Source organism: Aquila chrysaetos, chromosome 14 (genome assembly GCF_900496995.4).
Source record: "Aquila chrysaetos chrysaetos chromosome 14, bAquChr1.4, whole genome shotgun sequence".
NCBI classification, from domain to species: Eukaryota; Metazoa; Chordata; class Aves; order Accipitriformes; family Accipitridae; genus Aquila; species Aquila chrysaetos.
In genome coordinates this window covers 8,758,367-8,782,767 of record NC_044017.1, presented here as the reverse complement: position 1 = coordinate 8,782,767, position 24,401 = coordinate 8,758,367, and the positions used below count along the sequence as shown (strand labels likewise).

Genomic DNA, 24,401 nt, shown 5'->3' with positions numbered 1-24,401 from the left:
TAATGAGGGAAGCAACAATCAAATCAGCCACACTCTTCAGTAAAAAAGTAAGGTGTACTTTCTGATTGATTCTACTCTTATCACCTCCCAAAACAATTGTGGCCTTAAATGTTCTCCAAGTTTGAAATCAATATCAAAGCTTAGTGCACGTAAGTATTAGTTCTTCTGTCTTGCTTGTCCAGTTTTGATTATATGACAGTAATGTACAAGACATCTTTTCTAGTGTCGTAATCAGTACATGCATATAGCTGATTTTAGTGCTAACTTTTGCCTTTTTTTTTCCTCAGGAGGGCTATTCTGCTCTTTTCACACTTTTTTTTCTAAAGCATTCTGCATTATCCTCCTATTGTATACATTATCTCCCTCACTTTCTGATGAGTATTTTTTACATGTATTTTATGTCACTTTTCCCTGCAAACTTTTTTTCTTTTTTTATTATCAAGTAACATGTTTACTTTCAAGATCCTATCGTTTTTTTCCTTCCTCTGAAGCTATAGATTCACTTTTCTTTTGGGGGCGGGGGAGCAGAATTTCAGAATTACCATTTCCTGGCTGGAACTGATTAGTAAATGCAAAAGAAAAAAAAAAAACTTAAGTTAGCCTTTACATATCCACTCTGTTTTTTCCATTGATACACAGATGTATTTTTGCTGTATTGATTTAAAATGAATGAGTCTCCCTGTCATGATCCATGTTAATCAGTATATAATTCCATTGTTGGTCTTCACTAAATTCTCACTGTCGTTTTTTTAGGACTGCTCTGCTTCATGAATACCACAAGATGATTTTTCCTATTTTTAAATTCTTTATTGTTATCAGTAGGCTTTCTTACTATTTAGCTTTTGATCCTCATGAATCCCACAAAACTTCAGGGACCTAGGGGGGTCCCTAGATTAAGGCCGTAAAGTTACTGAGTTTAGGGCCACCTTTATAGCCAGCAGGGGGGCAGACAGGGAAGGAGAACTAAGATCAGTCCTGTTCATTTAAATCTGAATAGCCTCCGTGTGTCTGTGCCTCTTTCTGCTGACTGTGTGCGCTGAGTTGACCTTGGCTGGATGCCAGGTGCCCACCAAAGCCACTCTATCACTCCCCTCCTCAACTGGACAGGGGGAGAAAAATACGACAAAAGGCTCGTGAGTTGAGGTAAGGACAGGGAGATCACTCACCAGTTACCATCACAGGCAAAACAGGCTCAACTCAGGGAAATTAATTTAATTTATTGCCAATCAAATCAGAATAGGCTAATGAGAAATAAAATCAAATCTTAAAACAACCCCACCCTTCCCTCCATCCCGGCCCAGCCCCGCTCCCGGTTCTCTCTCCCTCCTCCCCCCGGCGGCGCAGGGGGACGGGGAATGGCGGTTGGGGTCAGTCCGTCATACCTTGTCTCTGCCGCTCCTTCCTCCTCAGGGGGAGGACTCCTCACTCTTCCTCTGCTCTGGCGTGGGGTCCCTCCCATGGGAGGCAGTCCTCCATGAACTTCTCCAGCATGGGTCCTTCTCATGGGCTGCAGTCCTTCAGGCACAGACTGCTCCAGCGTGGGTCCCCCACAGGGTCACAAGTCCTGCCAGCAAACCTGCTCCAGCGTGGGCTTTCCCATGGAGTCACGGCCATTTTTGGGGGCATCCCCCTGCTCCAGCATGGGGTCCTCCCCGGGCTGCAGGTGGAGATCTGCTCCCCCGTGGACCTCCCTGGGCTGCAGGGGGACAGCCTGCCTCACCATGGTCTTCCCCACGGGCTGCAGGGGAATCTCTGCTCCGGCGCCTGGAGCACCTCCTGCCCCTCCTTCTTCACTCACCTGGGGGTCTGTAGGGCTGGTTCTCTCCCATCTTCTCACTCCTATCTCTCTTCCAACTGCTGTTGTGCAGCAGTTTTTACCCTTTCTTAAATGTGCTCTCCCAGAGGCACTACCACCATTGCTGATGGGCTCAGCCTAGGCCAGTGGCGGGTCCGTCTTGGAGCCAGCTGGCACGGACATGGGCGAAGCTTCTAGCAGCTTCTCACAGAGGCCACCCCTGTAGCGCCCCCCCCCCCCCCCAAACCCTTGTCATGCAAACCCAATACAATAGGTAGGAAAAACATACAGCTTAACTAGAATGTTAATTTAGGTACATAATTTAAATGCCTGAGTTTAGATCGGCTAAAGGTTGGTCAACACAATTACTTTTAAGTGAAAATTGTGCTGATACTAGAATTGTTAGTGGCAAAACCAAAGAATGTTGGTATTTACTTCTAAATTGCATGGAAGACAAAAGTTATTGTCCTTGCATAGAAATTCACTTTTCAATCATTTTTATCAAAATATTCTATTGGAATCATGATTCTCATTACCTGAAAGGAGTGATACTTAACATTCATCTAACTTATCATTAAAATCTTCTTTGATCTTCTGGAATAAAAAATTCTTAAATGCCATTAGGTGTAGTATTTATAGTGAAATGTACACATATTACATTACTATGCCCAGGTATTGTTCCAGACATTATAGACCATGTAGAGAGGATTTATCCACAGTTACATTGTAAATGTAAGAGAGAGCACCAGTCAGCTTTATTGCCACAGGCAAGATCTCTCTTTTTTTTTTTTTCCTTTGTAATCAGTGCAAAGTAGCCAACTTCCTTCCTTTCTTTTTAGATTGGTTACTGTCTTACCATATCCGGTATCTGATACCTTTATGCTATACAAACTTCCATAACGTCGGTGAGGTTAAGGCTGGTTAACGCCTGTAGAAATGAGAACAGAAACAAGACATGAAGACATAAAAGCCCTTCTAATTCATAGGATATTGGGGTGGGGAAGATATGTCCTTTTTTTTTAATTTAATTAATCATTGACTCCTTAAAGCCAATGGTGATTTCAATATTTAATTATTCATTGTATTTCACAAAGAGACAAACACTGATCTCAGCAGGAAAGATCCCACCTTTTCATCCCAACTTTTTTTTTTTTTTTTAAATCACTCCTATGCATAAAACAAAGATTCTCTTCCATCATGTCTAGACTATCAAATAACTTCATTTTCTGGTTAATTTAAAATTCTGCTTCCTTGGATCCTCCCACTATTTTCTATGCTAAGGAGTGACTCACTGTCTCCATCTCTTCCAGAGTGACATAAATAGTTCCTTTTAGGGTGAAAACAAAGCACAGTTCAAAGGACAATATACTCCAGAGACCATTCTCAAGAATAGGAATGGATGTGGACAGAAACTACAGCAGATCTGTATCCCTTCATCTCACCGCATCCTACAACAGTATAGCAGATTTCGTATCCTGAAATGTCCATATCTATCCCTCATGCCACACTTCTGTAGATACAATGCATACCTTCAGTTTCATATTATACAAACACAATTCTGTATAGACCAAAAGATAATTTTACATTATTTCAAGCACTTTTAATAGAGAAAAATCATGAAAACACACACACACACACACACACACACACACTAATAATTATGACCTAAGGCCAGAAGGGCACAACACAGGGCCTAAGCAAGACCCAGGACCAAACGCTGTGTAACACACATATGATGAATCTCTTCTAGACTGTGTTAGCCCTGTAGAGCAACTGGGTGGGACACACTGAACCAGTCAGTTTCTGGTAGTTAGAGTTGCCTCAGGTCATATCCAAGTTCCTTCTTCCCTTAGGAAATCCAATTAATTTAAGACCAAACGACTAACAAGCTAACCAAGTATTCCCTTCTGTTATTATTACATTGAATGGGGCAACAAAGACTTTCACGAAAGTTAAAAAATACTTACAAAGAGTAATGAGTAGGAGAGAGGATATGCACTCTTCCAGATGAGATACAAAAGCAAAATTCTTGATATTAGTATATTTATTTCCTTCAGACTTTGTGGATACAATTCAGCTCCAGATTGTAGACATCTAAAATTGAGTACCCATATAGAGTCAGCTAAATTCATCTTTAGATTTCATTCACTAGGTCGAGTAGGGACTTGATTAATTTCCATTCATGTGGGCATTTAGTGCCTGTTCATGTACTCTGGGGAATGAAAGACACATGCATACGGCTGGCAGATGGAACACAGGACCAACAGAAGTCCTGTGCTGTTCTGAAAGTATGGTTAGAGAACATTTAGGAGCATATCCTGGGGTACCCCAAAGGGTATTGGATGCCTATGTTTGGGCAAGTGAATTAAGCCCGTGACTTCCAATGACTATAAGACCTTAGACACGTAACTATGCTATAAATGTTTGTGTACAGTCCTCTTAATTTGGTATCCTAATTTGGAGCTGAATGCCACTCTGGGCATCTACAGTCTGAAGTTGATCTGAAACCCTTAGTACTTGTTCCATTTGCATGAACATAGGCATCTAGATTAATTTCAGACATCTAATGTACCCAAGACATCCACACAAGACTGGCAGGTATAGTGCCTGACCTAAGGGTGCGCAAAGCCTTTCTGGGCAAGCAGATAAACAAGGATGAGCGAAATGGCACCAGACACATGATTACATCCATTGGCAGAATGAGATCTTACAAAAAGTGCCGTAAGAACATTACTAATAACACCTGTCAGGATTCACCTAAATTTTGGGCAGCTTAAGTTCAGTAAATGAATATTATACCAGGTGACTGTCATAGATTCTGTAACATTTCTTACAGCAATGGCATTGTGCTAATTGAATTCTAATTCACTAAATTGCAACTTATATGCCTAAAACCCCTCTGGGCATTCTATTCAATACAACTGTTTTTCAGTTCCTTCCCTGAATTATTAAATAATTATCTTGCATACCTTATATAGTCAGCTGCAGATATCACATTACTCTAGGTTGAATTTTAGTAATCAGCTACATTATTTCTACATAGTCTTTATGTATCTCAAAGGGATGCTGTGAAACATAATTAATGTGTTTGAAATATTTGGAAAAAATTCAAATGGGAACCAATGGAGAAAACTAGAAAAATTTAAAACTGGTTTTAAAACCATCTACAAGAAACCAGTGTAAATTCCATTTGCAACAAAGGTCCATGGTGTACCACTTCTGAATAAAAGTGTTATGCTCTTTCCCAGCTTCTCCCATAACTTCCAATAATAACAAGTAGCAAAACTTTTCAATAATAGCAAAGAATCATTTTTAAAATTAAAATTTAATTTAAGTTATAAAATTTGAAGTTCAGCAATATTTAATACAAATGGAAGAGTGGTGATGACATTAGCTAGGCAAAAATAAGATGTTGTCAAAATCAGTAGAAAATAATGAGGGTGAGGGATAAATGTGCATAATTAGAAATCCTCACCTCCTTGTGAGGTTTCAGAATATGTAAGGCTGTAAGAGTAAGGACAAAGTGAGATAGAAGCATTACTGTAAGAAATTGAAGTATTCCCTGACTACTCAAATGACAGTAAGAAATTCTTTCTCTTGTAATCCCTTGGATTTCAGAAGCCTACAGAATACTGTGGAGAAGTTAATACAGAGCACCAAAACCACACAAATAAATATATCACAGTACAGTGAAAACCAACAAGGGGTAAAAAGAGGTGAACTCTTAACTTGATGGTGATCTACATCCATCCCTTTTCCACCATTGCATTCCTTCTCTGCAGAATTGACTCTCCTTTGTTAGTCTGTTTACTTCCATTTTTTTTCCTCTCTAATGCTTATACAAGTTGTTTCTCCTCTCTTAGGTTTTGTTCTGCACTCATTCTGCCCAGGCTTTCTGTCCAGTCCGGTCCATACCACACAGTCTCTTAAGGGTTTTGCTCCAATATCCAGATTTATTTCCATGGATTTCTTTTCCTTTTGTTGATCTCTGTAGAGATAATATTGTCATGCAGAACAAGCAGTAATAATAGGAGGAAACAATAGGAAATTTCACATTAAAAAAATGAAACTGTCTCATGTAACTTGATCTAGTCCTCCTCTCTGTGGCCTCAGTCTATACAGAAAGAAAAAAAAAATCTCACCGCTGCAAAATGTCTGAGGGAAAATTAAGCACAACTAATACTTGATTATGTAACTCCTTTCATTAAGAATCTCATGTACATTATGTATTCTAATTTAAGCATATATATTTGCAAATAAATTAATCAATATAGAAGAAAGTTTTAAGGAGTAGAGAATAAAACTTTCACTGCCATGGAGCCATGAATAACACCAAGTATTTCCAAAAAACCTTCATATCTCTGTGTTTAAAACACACTGACAAGTTTTAGGCTTATTTATTATTTAAAACAACATTGATTTGAACTTACTGATGCTCTCAAAAGGAAATTTACTTTTCAGTAATCATCTTGGAAGTATTTTACTGTAACTGACAAAGTTATTGCTAGAATGTTGTATCTTGCTCTAAGACAACTTCTTTAACAGTCATCTTAAAAGCAGGTTTCCATGGCTTCCATTTCCCAAAAATAAAAGCAGCTAGTCAAATAGGATTCAAAGAGCACTCTCTCTGAAAAATAATTGCTAACATGGAAAATTGCTTTCAATAGTTCTAAGCTTCATACTGTCAATAAATTCAGAAGTTTTCTCACATTTAAGTTTATATTTATTCATTTTTTCTGTAGGCTAAAACCAAATGTCAAGAAAAATTAATGGGAAAAAATCATCTGGAAGATACAGATGGACAATGTCCGTTGCAGAAAAAAGAAGTCATGTATGCGTATCTGAGAGCAGAATTTGGCTCACTGAAAAAACCTGCCAACATTATGAATTTGCATGGACAATAAAAAGTAAAGCAGAAGCTCTCAGTCCTTTTCCATATTCCACTCATTAAGGTAATATTCTAAGTAAGAGTGCAGAAGTGTGATGAAATTAGCATTTCACAGTAAATACCGTATCGTTATACGCTTCCCTAAACATCTGTTGCTGGTCAGTGCTAGAGAACTAGACAACCTAAACATTTGGTCTGAAACAGTAAAGTAATTCTATTGTTCTTATGGCTAAGTACTCAGAAGTCAAGAAGTGCAGTCTGTTTATTGTGCCACCAACTTCATATGAGAGCGGTTGAAATGGAAGAGTACATTGGCAGATGTTATTATACAGGATTGATGAGGGAATTCAGGAGGAAAGTAAGGACCATTCAATTGCATTTAGAAGGCAAAGAGCATAGAACATTGCCTGTGAAGCTGGCCAGAATGGCTCAGATGAAAAAGTTGTCTGCTATGTATTACTTCTGCTGAAAATAGATGAATTCTGCTATGGCATGGAATTCTATCACGCCCAGACACAGACTATACAAACCGGATAGGATTATTTTAAAATGTGCTTTAATTTCTGTATGACTCTGACATTTCATCTACCTGTTCCTTACCTTTTGCAATACTTAAGTACGGATTTGTTTACAGAGCTTTGGTGTACTTTTCCACAACATTATTCTCCTGCTCTATAATTAACCTTTTGTTTAGCAATAGCAATTATAATTAAATTAGCATGCTGAACTATATAATATTTCATGCTAAGCCTGCAGCTGTTGACTTTATTTCAGTTTGAATATAGCCAAGGTACTGAAATAGATTTTCCCCCATATCATCTTATTAAAATAATTGTAGGCATCTTTTAAAAAGTACAATCTTAATGAACTTAAATTAACTTTTAATTTGAACAACTGATTTTGTCATTAATATATTACAGTTGTTGTGGCTCACCATGAAACATCAAACATTTAAGGAATTAAATGGAATACAATTTTAAATAAAATTCCTACATAACAAAATGATATTCAATTGATTCTCCTTTAAAACATTTGTTAAATACACTGGTTTTTGTCTAATCCTTTATAATTTCTTATTGTTCTTTCTTTTTCCCTTGTAGCCTTCTTGACACTTACCTTTTTCACAGAATTTTTCAAATGTCTGTCATTAAGACTGCGTCCCATAACTGTCCAGCAAGTTTATCTGCTGAGTATTCTGTTCTGCTGCATTAGGTAACAGTTCTTACTTCTTACAGGAGTCTTTAGTTCCAATCTGTTTTATTTTATATCATCTCAGCTGTCATTCACAGCTCCCGTCCTTCAGAGTCATCTGCCTCTACGTATATGTTTTTTCCCATTCTAGTTTTGTGAATGCTGGTTTGAATGAGCCCATTAATTCATTCTCAACTTTTTTTAACATAATTTTATATCCCACCTACAGGGGGATACTATAATCCCTTCAAGCATCGGTCTGGCTGTCACATAGCAGGAAACTAAGAATTATGTGGGCTTACTGCTAATTACTAAATATGTATTCCCAAAATGGAACCTTCTTCTGGTGTGTAATAATGTTGTCAGCTTTCCAGTTCTCCAAGCCAATCCAAGTCATCCCACAGTTACCTACTTTGTTCTTCTTGCCATGACAAATTTCTTATATTTAAGCTTCTTGCTTAGCTGAACCTGCACTGAGACCAGTGCTCACTTACTGACATGAATCATGGAATTCATCTGACTAAACAGCAAGAAACACTTTTTGAGAGGGTGATTAATCTCATATTAGTATAAAAATCTGGAACAGGTTAGATGACTCATATTCTATTTCTCCCATTCAATACAAAGGGACAATACATGTTACTTGAATTACTTGAAAGTATTCCACTTTGGCTAATTCTACAATGGTATTTATCTGCTGGAAACTTTTCCACTGTGTGATAGGTTGACCACAGGCAGCAGCTAAGCACCCACACAGCTGCTCACTCACTCCTCCCACACCTCCAGTGGGATGGGAGAGGGATAAGAACCTACCTGTTCAGGCACAGCCAAAACACTGATGTGTTATAACACTGTTTTAGTCAGAAATCCAAAACACAGCACCACACTGGCTGCTCCAATGAAAGTTAACTCCATGCCACCCAGACCCAGTACACACAGTCATCTCCAAAAAAACCCCACCTTTGGCCCTTTATCCAGTCACAGTATTTTGAACTGTAGGGAAGGTGAAGGGAAATATTATCCTACAAATTAAATTTCTGTGTCTATAGAGAAAGCAGGGAACAGCTTTTGCCCTGTCTATTTCATGTTGTATGCCCTCTCCCATGGAGAATATCTTTGCTTGTGCCCTTCCCTCTACTAAGAAAAACTGGTTTTAAGCAAAGTAACTACTATTCTTATCTCCTCTACCCTTCCCTGCATCAAACATATCAAAGGCAGTAATGACCAGCCAGTTTTCATCCCAAATACCAAAGCAAGCCTTTAGCCTTCAAACATAAACAGTCATTACAGAGTTCTTTTTGACCGGGCATGTTTTCCATATAAACTCAGCTATAAACCAGGTACAGTTCTATAATTGAGTTATAAATCTTAGAAATTAAAAGCAGACATAACAGCTGCCTATACATGAAACTTTTCAGACTTGTGCTTCCTCTCTCTATCTACTAAGCACTGTTCTATGGAGGTGCTTACTAAAGCATCTCTGCTCCAGAAACAAATCCACAGCACTCCAAAATGATATTGTGCTCTACAGTATTTTTTCAGTACAAATGTATCCTACTTTGGGGATAGCAGTGCTAATTGCATAAAACCAAACTGAGCTCTGTAATTCCCTTTTCTAGTGCTTCAAATCTTCAGTGGACTTGATGACCAGCCTAAAATCAACAAACCAAAAATGCCTTTCCAGTAGGTTTTCTGTCTTTCTGCAAAAGTTTTCCCATTCTACCTTCTTTGGATGTAACTTATGGCCTTCTTTTTAAGATTTCTTTGGCTGTATTACTACATGCCTTACTTTTAGACATCTATTTGTCTAGTGGAGTTTATTTGGTACATCCAGGCTAAACATTCAGGCTCCGTATCCAGTACAGAAAAAGAGCTAATTAGTTAAGAAAGCAGCAAGACCCTGCATGCTGAGAGACTCACCTAGATGGGACGGTAGGGATGGAATTTATCTGCCTTATGCCCGAGCTATCCACCCATTATAATCACTGGACAGAAATAGATATGTTCAGAGACTAATTCACCTGTCCTGTCTCAGTTTTTTGTCTTATGAGGAGATGAATCACCCCCTAAAGATGACAATTTCTCTCTTTTGAATATAAAGATTGACTGAAATGAGCAGCTAACTTTTAGACAGTGAATCAGAACAGAGGACTCTTGGGCTTAAGAACGCATCTTTCAGTATGCTCTGTCTATAACCAGAATTCTCAGCTTTTAAGGACAGGACAGTAATTGATATCTCAATCCTTTCTTCTAAAAGGTGACTTATTTCTTCCAAAATATTGCAGGAGCAGCTAGAAGTAAGATTTTAATTCCATTCCTTATTCTTGTCTTTTCATTTTTGTACACACACAAGCACACATATAGAGTGATCTTTGATTAAATATATAATCTACCATAAAAACAAGGACTTGAACCTGGAAATCACCCTCTAATTGCTTTATGAAAATGCTTCATGAAAAGTAAAATAACCTTGCCAGATGAATCACAATAGATTTATGAAAGAATATGTTATGACTTAACAGGGTGTTCTACTGGATAAAGTTCAACCAGCCATAGCCCAAACAGGAAACTGGACTCGAGGCTCTGCAATTTTCAGTCCAAGTATTCCTTTAGCTGTGGCACATTTTGTACCAAACAGACCAGTGGCCCAGAACAAAGCACGAATCTGAATGTGAAAAAGACTGTGTTGGATGCTTCTGTAGTTGTTCCTATTACTGGAGTCTCCGCTTGTCTCTTTTCACTCTCTCTCTTTCATCAAAAGCCTGTTTTATTAGCATCTGAGAACACAGGACGGATCTGACTTGGCAGACAAGATATGCAAAGGAGCAGGCTGTAGATATTACAGTAGAGGCAGACCTATTCTGCAGTACTAGAAGTAAAATGTTCCTGGCACACTGAGATTCTGATATTAAAGATCTCTGTGGTCTGTGACAATAAACATTTTCAGAGTCAGTCAGCAGCTAATTGGGGTTGGGATGCAGAAGTTAGCAGTTTTGGATTAGGAAAACATGTAGAGATAGAGACTTAAATCTCATTCAAGTCCCCGTGTGGATCTAGCCAGTAGGCATTTTTTAGTATTTAACACATAGAGGCAATTGGCTTTGGTCTGTATTGACTAGCAGTTTATCCATTTCCATCTAAAATACTCCACAGAAGGACTAAATCCTTTTGAAGACAAGCACAGTAACCTTTCTGCCAAATGTTGCCTGACAGCCAAGCTGGCCAGGGTCAGCTTCTGAGCACTCTTTCTAAAAACATTTAAACAACTCAAGCCTCCACCTAGACACCCAGGAAATCACCAACGTGAGTACAAAAGTCATGTTAGCACGGAAAAGTTGATTGGGAATTACAGCTCACATAGCAAACACTTAAAGGAACCGGTTGAGCTCCTGGTTCAGTGCCATACTCCGCTTCAGCCCAAAAGGGGTTGTTGGAGCAGCTCCACATTGTCCCTGCCTTGATCCCTTCCTTGCTCACTCAAGGGAGTCATTGCACCCGGACTATAAGGCGGGACTGGTGTTCGTCTTTGCGTTCAAAGACATCATTGGCAACCCTCCCCTGCCCCAGCCAGGCCCATACAGTCTAGACACCGTATCACAGGATTTACATGTATCTCACTGAAAAATATGAACACACACTTTGAAATGCTTCGTGCTACCACTTTTGGTTGATCTATTCATTAATACATATTAAATATCAAAGAGATTCCTCCAGGTATACTATTAAATTTTATTTAGATTTGTACAGTGGTCCTGTAGCTGCAGCGACTTGATGCTATTATTCTTGATTTACATCACAATGACTGAAATTAAAGTCGGTCTAGGATACCAAAGGTTTTAAAAAGCCAGGAGGACAAAACCCTGTTATTGGCAAGTTCTTAAAAAATTAAATGAGCAACACTGTTTAGGGGAAATTCCCTTACAAGCTACTTTTAAGAATAGTTATATAATACAGATAATTAGGACTGCTGTTTGTATAAATACTTGAGTTTGAAATAGCATTTCACACTAATTATCTGCAGTTCAAGCTAAGCACCATTATGGAAAAGAAACTTAGCTTTTTAGCCGGTATAAGTCATCATGGTCCATTAACCTCAGTACAGATAACTCTGTATAGATTGTCGGATTTATACCAACTAAGAATTTTAATTTGTTTTTTCTTCTTTCCCTGGAATGGATTGGTGGTTTCGATAGATTTGAGGTCATTACCTAGCATTGCCTTGTTTTCTCTCTGAAGATGAGTTGCACTCTACAATGAAATTATGCTGATAAAAAAGTGACATCAGATAGCCCTTGGGGAAATTGCTTTGTCATGTCACCCAGATTTAATTAGGAAAACTAGAAGAGGGGGGAAAAAAAGCTTAGCTGACATTGAGTGCCATTCATGTATTTTGAACATTAGAATTCCCTGTGACTTGGTTCTGAAAAATTAGGAAGTCATCTTATACTTGATTATGATTCAGTTTTAAGAAAACATTTTATTTTTTTCAATATAATTAACTGAATAATGAAAAAGATATGAATCAATTCCATGGTGAAAGTGTTTTTGTAGCTCTCAGACTCTTTGTTTTGCAGTATGTTACCATTTCTGGGTTTTGGTTGTTTTGTCTCCCTCCCCCCCCCCTCCTTTTTTTTTTTATGATTTAGATAGTACATACTGCATCTACAGAGATAAGCCTTTAGTGTTCTTTTTTGCCCTTATGGAAACAGGATGCCACTGAGAACTTTGTTCCAGTTCAGAACATTTGCATATTTGCTTAATTTTCATTTCACGTAACAGCCTGATTGAAATCACATATTAGCACTGAAATTCAGTGTAGATAATTTTTTAGTGATGATAGCTATACACCAAAAAAAAACCCCAACCAAAAACTTATACAATGATGGGCTCTGAACTGACTACTGCTATTCAGGGACAAGATCCCAAAAGTACAATGCATGGTTCCGTGGAAAGATCAGTCTAGTGTTCAGTAGCAATCAGAAATTCAACTGAATTTTAGGAGTTTCTATGAAAGATGACAAATAAATGACAAAGAAAAAAAATGCCCCTGCAAACTCATGCTGCATGGCTCTTTAATGCTTTGTATAGCTCTTGTCCGTCCATTTAAAAAAGATGTAATAAAATAGAGAAATGTTCCGAGAAGAGCAAAGGGAACATCAAAGAAGAATTTGGGGGAACTTGGAGCTAAGAATCTTTAGAATGGAAAAGTGAAAAGCAGAGAGAGAGAGAGAGATGATGATGATGATGATGATGAAATCTGTGAAGTCATGAATGGCACAAAGAAGGTGAACAATGAGTGTCTGTTCATTGTTTTTACTTTTCAGGAACTAGAGGCACCGTTGACCTGACTGTGCTATGTTATGGTCTCGTGCAGAATCTTGAGCCTTTCCACATATGAAAAAAAAAGAAAAACACAGGAAGAAAAATTCAAAGTGGTCTTAATTTCTAACTTGTGTACTCTAGGCAGAAGTAATTTTCACAGCAGAGCCACTGTCCTAGTAAATAATGAAATTTGACATATTTGAGAGCTATACTTCTTGAGTTTGTTCAAACACCTGTGAAAGTCTGATTTTTCATAGGAGCCTATGGAATCCAGATCAGAGATTTCAGATGCTGCAGGGAATATGAAGATCTCCTACATTAGAATTAAATTTTGGTAGAAATTATTTGCAAGATCTTTCTTCTCTACCATCTGTTCCTCCATTTCTGAAGGAAATCATGTTGTTCTCTTTCAGTCAAACCTCATGAACATAACAAATTTTCATATTACATGATTTGGCATAAGGTGCCAGAAGTTAGGACATACTAGAGGAACAGTAAGGGAAGGACATCCTGGAAGGGTAAATTCTGGAAAAAAGATAATAGGATTGTAAGCATTTTGCCTACAAAAACTGCTTTTTCTTTTACTATTCCTTTACAAGCAGTACTCAGTGTCATGATTATGGTTCCCAGCTCAGTATTCCATGCTACTAGGCCAGATGCTGAGAAAATTCAGGTTTACTTAAATCACAATAATGTAGCAGTTTCATTTTCCAATACTAAAATAGCTTTTCAAGAATATATGTTTAATGTTATATGACTGCTATATGAACTGTGAGGCCTTTTAAGAAATACTTTTTTTTTTTCATGTAAGTATTTTCAAAGTGGAAAATTTAATGAAATAAGACTTACTAATCCAAGTCATTAAAGTGAACAGTTTCTGCCATAAACTACAGTAGTTGCTAGCTGGGTAATGCAGTAACAGCCATTCTCTTGGCTTCAAAACTGCAAGCTGAACATTTTGCAGAGGGGCTTTATTACAGGAACTTTCTCATCATGTTCAAACACTTGTGGTTTTTTTGTTTGTCAGAGTAAATTGTCTGTGCTGGGTACCTCATGGACTTCACATAAATAAAGTTCCTAAAAAGCCAAATGGACATTTAATATAATTTTATTTAAGAACATACCCTTCTCATTTTTCAACATAAAATTTTTTAAATTCTAATGGGAATCAATTCTTTTAGCTAAGCTAAATATGACCATTTTACTTAGCTATTTCCTTCATTATCTTACAACTTTTTCTAGAGAAAAGACAATGAATTATCATGGATTGTATGTAAACAATGTGTATATAACCATTTATAAAATGTGGTGCATCAACTTTTTTAAAAACAGCACCCATATGCTTACAGGAGTTAGCCCCTTTTTTGTCACTACCAACGTTATCTAGCGAATAATTTCTGTTAGTTTTAAAACCTATGTGAATTTAGTAGCTTTGCAATTGGGTAATACTGCTTTGAGATTTGCTAAGGTAGGTGGCTGTTTTGTAAGCTTTCCTTGAAAACGTTGCTGATACTAGTCCATTCAGTGTGGCTGCCCCAGAGGCTTGTTTATGTGCTCAGATTCCAGGCTGTCCTCTCTATTTAAAAATGAAAGCAAATCAGAGATTTAGACATGTGCATAGCAAAGAGTCCTGTTCATTTGATGTACTTTTTGAAGCTAAACGCAAAATTGGGAGGAATGAGCCATGTGTCAGTTTAACTAAATTTTATTCATCAGTCTTACAGGCTAAGCTGTGTTACGCAGTTTTGAAGAAGATAAGTTCTGCAAGTGTGTAAAGTTTCTTTGTGACTGAATGGAGGCATGCTGGTTTTCTGCTCTTCCCACATCCTTCATAGGTTTAAACGGTTTAGGCTGATAACTTCAGTTTTGGGTAATCCAAGGGTCTGTCTCTTCTGCCAAATAAAATATGCTCAAGCCTGGAATGCTGATCCGTACAGCATTTACAAACCGGATCAGTCCCTTGCTCTGTTGTGAGGCGCTCCAGTGACTCTCCAGCCTCCAGGTAGAGCACATTCAGGAGAACGTTCATTCAAGGTGCTTCGAAAAGGACACCTTGGAGAAGACTGGTCCAGTTCTGATTCCCTCTATCCTCAATAGCTCTCCAACGCTACTCCAAAAAGTTTTGTGCCTGCAGACAGCCTGTGTGCCTTAATGCCATACCAGATAGAGATGTTTAGTAATTGAATCCAGCCCTTCTTAAGTTCAGGAGTGGATTTCAGCCCACTTAAATGTAGGTGACTGTGTTTCTATTATACTCAGTGGAAATCTAATAAGTACCGTAGGTGGAATTCAGCGATATTTATCATACCCTAAGATAGACTTCCGTTATCTGAATTTTTCGTTACCTGAATATCCCTCTGGACTCATGACTGTATTGATTAGGGGCTTATGACCATTTCCTAAATATGGGAGTCTAACACTGTATGAAATACTTGAAGATATCCAAAACATCTGCCTGGGGCTGACAGACATAAGACGGAACCTACAGGAAACCTACGCCTGCAGGTGGGCCCCGCTCAGTAGGACCCATGGTTGGGCAGGGGAGGGCTGTGGGGAGCTGGAGACCGGCCCTGCTACGGCATCACCACCCACGAGGGGGTGATATGGGGTCCTGGGCCATGGCAGGGTGGGGGGCCCCCAGTGGAAGCTGGGCTGGAACAGTGAGGACTGGTGGTGCCCTCAAAGTCCTGACAAACTGAATCTTAATCATCAAGTGATGATGAATTGAATACCATGCTAGATGTTTCCAGTTAGGTAACAGTCATTGATGAGAACTTCCTAAATGTAAATTTTGGATGTGACATTTACACACATTTGAATTTAGTTATTTACATTTTGCCCAAATGTAAATAAGAAATCAGTTTAAAAGCAGATCTAATGGAAAAAAAATACAGAGTGAAAAGAGATAATAGCTCAAGTTTCTAATAGTATGAGATTCCCATCAAAAACAAGATAAAGGAATCAGAACATCTCATTCAAGAAAGACTGACATGGCTAAGGAAGACAAGCCAGGGGAACAAGACTTCAGACAGCTAAGTCTGAACAAAAATGCCAAAGCACAGAAGTCCTGATATTTGACCACATATAAATAACTGAAGTCTCAGTCTAAATTAGCTGTAAGTTGTATGCATTTCAGTTAGTAGAATTAATGATATTAAAAAAATAATCTAGAAAACAGTTATATGATCCCCATATTAATATAATAGATTTTCACATAGACTGTTCAATGGAAAGTCAAAGAGATTTGCACGTGCCTAGACTCAGATGATAAAATTTTAAGATGCGTGTAGCCAAGATTTCCTACACATTTATTTTTCAAAAACATTACAATCACTAAAAATCTCAGAGGGACCAAAAAAGTAAGTTTCAGACAAACCTACCTGGAAGCTCCCTTATATGAATAAGTATCTTACTCAATGACAGACCCACAGTGTTAGTAGTTTTGCATTAACACATTATTCAAATTCTAAACACATTCTTGAGGTGTTGTACGAGTTATTCTGTGACAGCCAAAAAAATAAAGCTTGTTCAGGCACCCACAGACATGACAGAGTTAAGCAAGAGGCAATGAATTGCAAATTTTACAGAAATACCCACTGTGCCTATCTGGAGATAATTTATGGCTTAGAGAATACATCAGATGAATTTGAAAGGATCTGGAAGCAATTTCTAAAACACACTTGAAGGGATTCACTTAATTCTAGATCCAACACTTAACTGCTAGCATATGGCTTAACAATTTGTGTAACATATACAGGTGCTGACTGTCAGAGATAAAGCAATTTTTTTATTCTTCATCCATTTATGACTTACCATTTCTTTTCAATGTGTACATGTAGAAGTGTTTAGCACAATCCAAAAAAGATACCAGTAAAAATTATGGCTCTTACCATGCCAAGACTTATTCATGGCAGTAGTGGGTTAGTTGCTAGCTAGACAAAATGAATACTGAGAAACCTTACTTTATAAATTGGAAGTTTAAAAATATTGACTTCCATATGAACTGTTATGGCAGCTGTGATTATTCTAGCTTATTTCTAGCTACAACATCATGACTTTTATAAGGACCCTTTATTTCTGAAAATATTAGTGTAAATTTTAAAATTGAACATTTTCTGTGCCTCTTTCTGGTTGGGTTCATACAGTGTCTATTTAAATGCATGTTTTCCACTAATTCTGGTACACCTGAAGTGGATATAAGATTGTATGTGTTATACATATTTTCTTTTCATTCAGTAATACTCTTTCATGTTACCTGAAGTCATTCTGACCTCTCAAAAACTCAGACAACAGACCTGGAAGAACTTATTTTCTTATTATAAGTAATACTGTCAACTTGGGGAAAAAAAAAAAGTCATTTTAGCAGAATCATATTCAGGTACAGTGTGTGCACAAAAGCACTGTGTATTTCTGTTATTGTGTCAGCAAGAACACAGTCTCTTCTCAGGGCTAGCAGGGGAGGGGAACTGCAGTTTGCCTTAGCATTGCTTGCTCTTCTGTCCATCTTTTCTGTTAAAACTGCACAGGTTCTTAAATATGTAAGATTACTTGTGTTTGCAGGAACGAACCTTTGTAAAATACAGCTATAGTGCTTTCTTCAAGCCTTATTTAGTGAGTTGGAAGTTGTTTCAATGAATTACTCTAACTAAACTGCAGCTCTTGTCCAGGTGAGGACAAATGAAGTGTGGGAGGTGTCAACTACTTGGTTATTAGTCTCTATCAGAATCTGCCCTTTCATGTATTAACTCTTTTAATTTTAATGAAATTCATCAAACATAAACTATATTTTTCCTATAATTAATGTTAAACTATTAAATCTCATGTTCATTTTAAAAAGGCAAAATAAAGGAATTAACAACTTAGTTTTCCAGACCTTGGCTGTATCATGGAGATTGCATATTGTCAGTATTTATACTTACCTTTCTCTTCTTTCATCAACCTGAGTATAGTCTCTTCTGATTTTATCAGATTACCAAGTGATAGATTTTTATACCCCAGAAAATTTCTTCTCAGAAACAGCATGAAGTTTAGCTGGGAGCAGAAGTTCAGGGTCTGTTATCTCTTTGATAAAGCCTTCCTTGATCTACTTACTTAAAGTCACTCCTCCAAGTCTCTGTCCTGAGGTTAATATCTGCAAACCAAAAAACCCATTTCACTGAAATGATTTCTCTCTCACTTCTGACTGCCTATAAATCCTCTTGTGGCACTAGTATTGATTAGCATGTCAATAAGTATTTTACCTGACTATCATTTACAGTCTAATTGCCAGTAATGGCATGTGAAAAGATATTACAGAACTGAATGGAATTTCTTTTATATTTAGACTTACTTATGAGTATGAGATTTCTCATCAACTTGAGCCCCAAAGATTTCATGGGTGAAACCTTACACTGAAATCATTCAGCTAGCCAGTACAGTATGTCATTTCTAGTAGCATTTTCAGTCAGGACAGATGAATAATTGCTAGTGGGGTGGGTGGGGTGGGGTGTAGATACAGGATGCTAGCACAGAAACAAATAAATCTGAAATTCTTCGAGATGTAAAAACATGTAACACCCCCCCCCCCCCCGCCCGCCAGGAATATGGATAGATATTACAGTGGTATCTCAAATCTGACCTCTGGAATTGATTTTCAAAATCTGAGTGGAGCTTAACATAGGTCTTGCTATGATTTGGCTTCTCTTTAGTAAGCTAATAGGAATAATTAATACATTCGGGTTTTTTCCCAGGTTTTACAGGATTTAAAGTATATTTCTTTCAGCACTTTTTCAAATTCCATGTTTACCATGTATCATGTTTCCAGATGAGATTTTTCTTCACTGATGACATTTTAAGGATTTGAAGGTCTCTCAAAAGCCAGACTAGAGTTGTAGACTTGAAACTCACTGTCACAGAAATTGTCTGGTGATTGTCTCTAATGTTGATCAACAGTTAATAAAGACATTTAAACTAATATCTTTTATATCTTGTAACTACGTAGTACAATTCATATACAGATTTCTGTAGATAAAGTGTACAAACATGATAAACTGACAAACGAGTCTTCTCGTCCCCACCTTGATAACACATAGTATTCACAATGTATTAGAAATTTGTTGTAGCCCAGTCAATTACCAGGACTATTATCAACAATTTTTATCTGTAATCAGGATGGGAGATAGATCTACTTACTTATGCCTAACTGACATTTACAGTGGAGTGATAATGTCACTTTTGAAAGATAAGAAGTGGTAGTGAATAATCTTTCAAGAAAGCTGCCAGAGCTAATATTCATGTTTAATTACGAGAATCTGTAGGAAGAAGTTTTTAATCTGTGCATACCATGACACATGAATTTTCAAATCCAGTTCTTATTCAGTGAAATAGTACATAAGACAAATACTTCTTTTTTTTAAAAATAGGGATGAGGTACCAGCCTCAAGAAGTCTTTGTCATTGTTCTGACTACTTGCTAGTTGGATGAAACAAAAAAAGAAACTTGAAGCTGATGTAAGGTACAGTTTGATTCTAAACTGTTGGTACATAAAGTGTAGAATAAAGTATTGTTTTATTTCTACTCAAGTTTGGTGCAAAGAGTAATTTCAGTACAAAATAGCAAAAAGTTATACCCTCCATTCCTTAATGTAGGGAAAAAAATCTTAAAAAAACAGGTTGCAAACCATCTTTTCAGTGTACAGTACCCCATAGCAATCATTGAGCATCACTGCTTTCTTCTTCTCTTAATAATCACCATGGACCATTTTGTGCAGAAGCAATGTAGCACACTGCTCTTAGAGATGTTTCCCAGTGCCTGATCTTAAACACAGGTTTTTAAACGTGTAGCTGGACACTGCGGAGTATGTCTGAACATCAAGATTTCCCAGGGAATTAATTTGTAACCCAAATTAAAGGCAACCAGATTTTTTACTGTTTTCTTAAAGAAAAAAGAATATTTCTGGGGATTTCTTTCTTTCCTTTTAAACTCTCAGCTCTGGCAATTTATTCTAGTATATGAAGTTAAGATGTGTTAATTGTCTTATACATAACACTACCATTCTTTTTTACTTAATTTTTCCTCTTCTTGTAGCAGTAAACCCTTTGACCAAACTACATTCTAACCTAACTATCTTGGGTTTACCACCACAGAACTGTGAGTGTATAGTGTTGACAAAAATCGCTGAGCACAATAAATGTTTCAAATTTTGCCAGCACCTTCAACATTTCCCTTCAGTTTCTTTTTTGACTCATAACCCAACTTCCCAGTCTGCAGCAAAATCCTGGCTTAATACCAAATTGCTTAGTTCAGTTGTGAATTAAACTGTGCTAACAGGTTCCTTTTTATGCAACACAGTAAATATGGCTGACAATATTTTCAGGTTCAGCGAGTTCTCTTTGAAGCTGCTCCATGATCTTCTGCCTCCACTAGGTTTTAGTGTTTTCAGAAACATCATCACCACTGCAGGGTTACGCATGTTGTATTCTGCCTTTTTTCTGCATCCACAAAAATAATTTTCCCATCCGTTTATATCTACATGCCATAATATTCATTATGTTTTGTGTAGTCTTGCAAGCAAAACTTCTTGAATAGCTCATGTAATTAGAACTTGAAATGCTGCCTCTGCAACTGAAGTTATGCCACTGAGAGTACTGTGGCTGTAAGTTTTTCAGCTTAGTAATATGTGTGATGATAGAGATAGTGGCTTTGAAGTCCCCTGTTTGAACATTTGTGGATAGACGTGCCACAACATAAACATATGCCTTAAAACATGAAAAAGCTCAAGTTCAAGGAAACACAATAATTTTATAAAAAGATGTTTGTTAGAAGCTATGTGATTTTTTTTTATTACATTATCATTACTTAATGTGCTATTGCACATATATATACATTCATAACAGTCTGCAGGCTCTTTGTTTAATTAAATTATTTTGGTGTACCTAATGGATCAGATAGGCAACGCTTTATGATTTTATAGATTTTAAGTACAAAACACTCTGTGCAAAGGGAGAAAAACTTAGCCAATTGACTAAAGAGATGCTGATAAATCATCATCGTCAGTGAAATGGATTATTCAGCCATCTGTGGGAGGTAATCTTAGAGTACTGCTCTATGTTATAGCAAACATTTTTCAAATACAGGGTTTTGCAAAGCCTTTAACGACAGCGATACCCCATTAAAGTTCTCTATGTTAGGTAATTTTTTTTCTTTAATGAAGCCCATCCAATCAATTGGCGCATTTTTAAAAGGTTTGAAGAAAAAGAAATTAAGGTTTTGAAGCAGATGTAGTACTTGCACTAAGCAAGCAACTATTAATGTCTATACTACAGTGCCACTAGCTTCACACTAGTCTTAAAAGCAAATCTTTTAGATCTATCAGGAACTTATCTCTGAACTTTTCTGTGAAACCTGAAGAAAACTTGCTTTTCATGGCAAGCTCCAACTCCTTCTTTCATATATGCTAAAGCAGACATGATTTGCAAAAAAAAAAAATCATACAGAATAGATTAAATAAATTACTTGTGTACAGGACAGAAAAAATAAAGGGCTTAAAAAAAAGCTCTCACAAATGTTCCATAACAATCAGAAAACCAGGAAAATAAGAAAAACATATTGATGATTTTTAATTTTACTCAAAGCAGATGATTAGTGGATAATTTTTAAATAAAAAATAACAGAAAGATATTGTTAGACAGCTATAACACTGACAAATGGTAAAATCTAAATGAAAAAAACCTCATCATTGATATCAAAATAGGACCATGAACATAGGTGCAAATTTTAGGTTTTTAATCTCTGTCAGAAACTAGTCTGGGATGCATTTCAGGTCCAGACCGAGAGCGCCACAGTCAGGTTTTTAAAGGATGTAGCTGAACCCTACGCTGGGACTCTTCACTCAAGCACAGCTTTTGTGGGGGGGGGGATAGATTATAGGTGTACAATTTTGATTTGTACCCTTCTATATAGCTTTTCATAGGGTATGGCTACAGATCTGATTTAGTAAATGATTTGGTTTGTATCACAGAAACCCATACTACTGTCTCTAGAAGTCTCCAGCTCAAATCCCCAGTGTCTGCCAAGATAGGGGCTGATATGTATAAAATTGTGCAATGAGCACATATATAAGCTTACATTTATGCTTTGGCTTTGCAAATTTATGTAAATTTTTGCAAATCTATTCTCTCAGCAAACTAAAGGTGAAACTGAAGGGAAACAACCCAATCTGGTACCTTTAACATCTGGAAAAGCATTCAAAAGGTTTTTCATCAACATACAGAATTTACAACATAGTTTTAATCCAGCAAAGTAATTTAAGAAGATAGTATTATTAGAGCAGAACCAGAATACTTACAGAAATGCTACCCATCCACACCTACTACTTCTTTGCACTGCTGAAATATAAGATTCCACGCAGCTTTACTACTTCACACCAACATCCTACCTCACCGTCCTAAAACATTATTAAAAATACCTGCCAGCAGCAATATCTCTTTCAGAATGGAGCATCCTCAGCTTGAATAAGGCCACTGATTTATTATGGTAATCTGTTACAGGCTGAGAGCAGTAGTACATCTCAAGTCATTACATTTTATTTACTATGTGGTTTGAATTTTATTTTTGCATTTCTTACTAGCCATAAATTCATTCTGGAAGTTCACCAGAAGTAAAAAAATAGAGCATGGGTTAAAAGACATCTGTAGTTTATCTATATGGAATACATGAAAGGAAACATATACATAGTGTAATAGTAGTTGCAGTATTCTTGGCTAGGCATTCATCAAATTCAAGGAACATCAAGCTTTTAGCCACCCAAAAGATTACAAAGAAAAAATGGGACATACAGACTGCAAATTAATCTTATAATTTATTAAACATACTAAAGTATAATGGTCCTCTTACAAGACATACATATGATGCCAGATTTGGGTACCCTCATTTGCGTTACATAAATCTTCACTCCACAAAAGTCACTTAGTAGTGGTGTGTTGACCTATCAGACAATTATTCAGAATGTGCCGACTCAGCATTAGCGAACCCTTGATAGATGCAAATGTGCAGCAATGCAAACCCAAATTTCATAGATGTAGGAAACATGGAGCGGAGACACCGTGCAATAGTATCAAACTTAATTTGATCCCTTGTAGCTGTGCTACCTGGGTAACAAAAGATTATCAGCATCACTCTGCAGGCTCTTCACTCCATATTGCACTTGTAACACGCAGCCTGAGTATGTCCCGATATAATTATTCCAGGACGAGGTTTAGTGTTTGCAGTTGCAATGCTGGCAAAGCCTGATCATAATGTGACTTCACAGTATTAGCAAGTAATAATAAAGAGAAACACACAGTTCACACAGGAGTTTGCCTTTTTTTCTCTCTCCGTTTTGCATTATTTATATTAGATAAAATACGTTTCATTTCAGCAATATTCCCTTAGCCTAGGATAGACTACCTTCTCCTTAATATGCCAGCTACTTTAGGTTATTGTTTCTTCACGTGTGCGTAGAACTCAGGTGGAATTTGCTTGAGATTAAGACACCTAAATGTAAATACCTAGATAAGAACATCTACCTATAGGCACTCACAGCAGTCAGTGGAGATCCATGGTTCAATTCAGCTGTTCGGACACGGACCCTCAGTCCCGCCTGGGATGCATTGGGGTGTCCGAGATGCCTCCACAAACCTGGCAGGTAGAGCAGGCGGTTTACAGGGGTTCCCAGTCTTCTGGGTGGCAGCTGGAGGCCAGGTGAGGTACTTCATGCGTCTCAAACGGCACCAAGTGCCATGCATAAGCAGCTGAATCCCACCCTAGAAGCAGTGAAATGGAAACTGGTAGAGGTGACCATCTTGAGAGAAAGGGTCCAAGGGAGCTGCGTACGCACAGGCCGTTAGCATCACCTCGAGTGCCGCCGGTCACCCTTCCTGACTCCCGGCTACCGCTGCAGATGAACACCGGCCGCCCGGAGAAACCGTCGCACGAACCCCCGTGCACGCGTTTCAGACGCCGAGACGCCGCGCGCAGCCGCCTCGCTTTCACCGGGAGGAAACCGGCGCGGGCAGGCCGGAGAGGACCCCGGCACCACCCTAACGCTGGGGTGCGGGGACAGCGAGGGGTCTGGGAGCCCTTCACTCACCCCCGCTGGCATCGGCAGCCCGGGTGCGAGGGAGGGAGCGCGCAGAACCCCCGCGGTCAGCAGACGCATCCTCTGCAGCCCTCACTGCGGTATGTACT

At 37.9% G+C, this 24,401-nt stretch overlaps 1 protein-coding gene across 1 annotated transcript in view; it reads right to left on the bottom strand.

The window, feature by feature from the left end:
* LOC115350796 (kinetoplast-associated protein 1-like) overlaps positions 1-23,929 on the bottom strand; it is a 66,048-nt gene extending 42,119 nt beyond the window's left edge. Inside the window, exon 1 of the mRNA XM_030036733.1 lies at positions 23,853-23,929. Within this exon, the coding sequence (XP_029892593.1) occupies positions 23,853-23,929 (77 nt within the window). The remainder of the gene's footprint in view (positions 1-23,852) is intronic.
* Between the last annotated feature and the right edge of the window lie 472 nt (positions 23,930-24,401).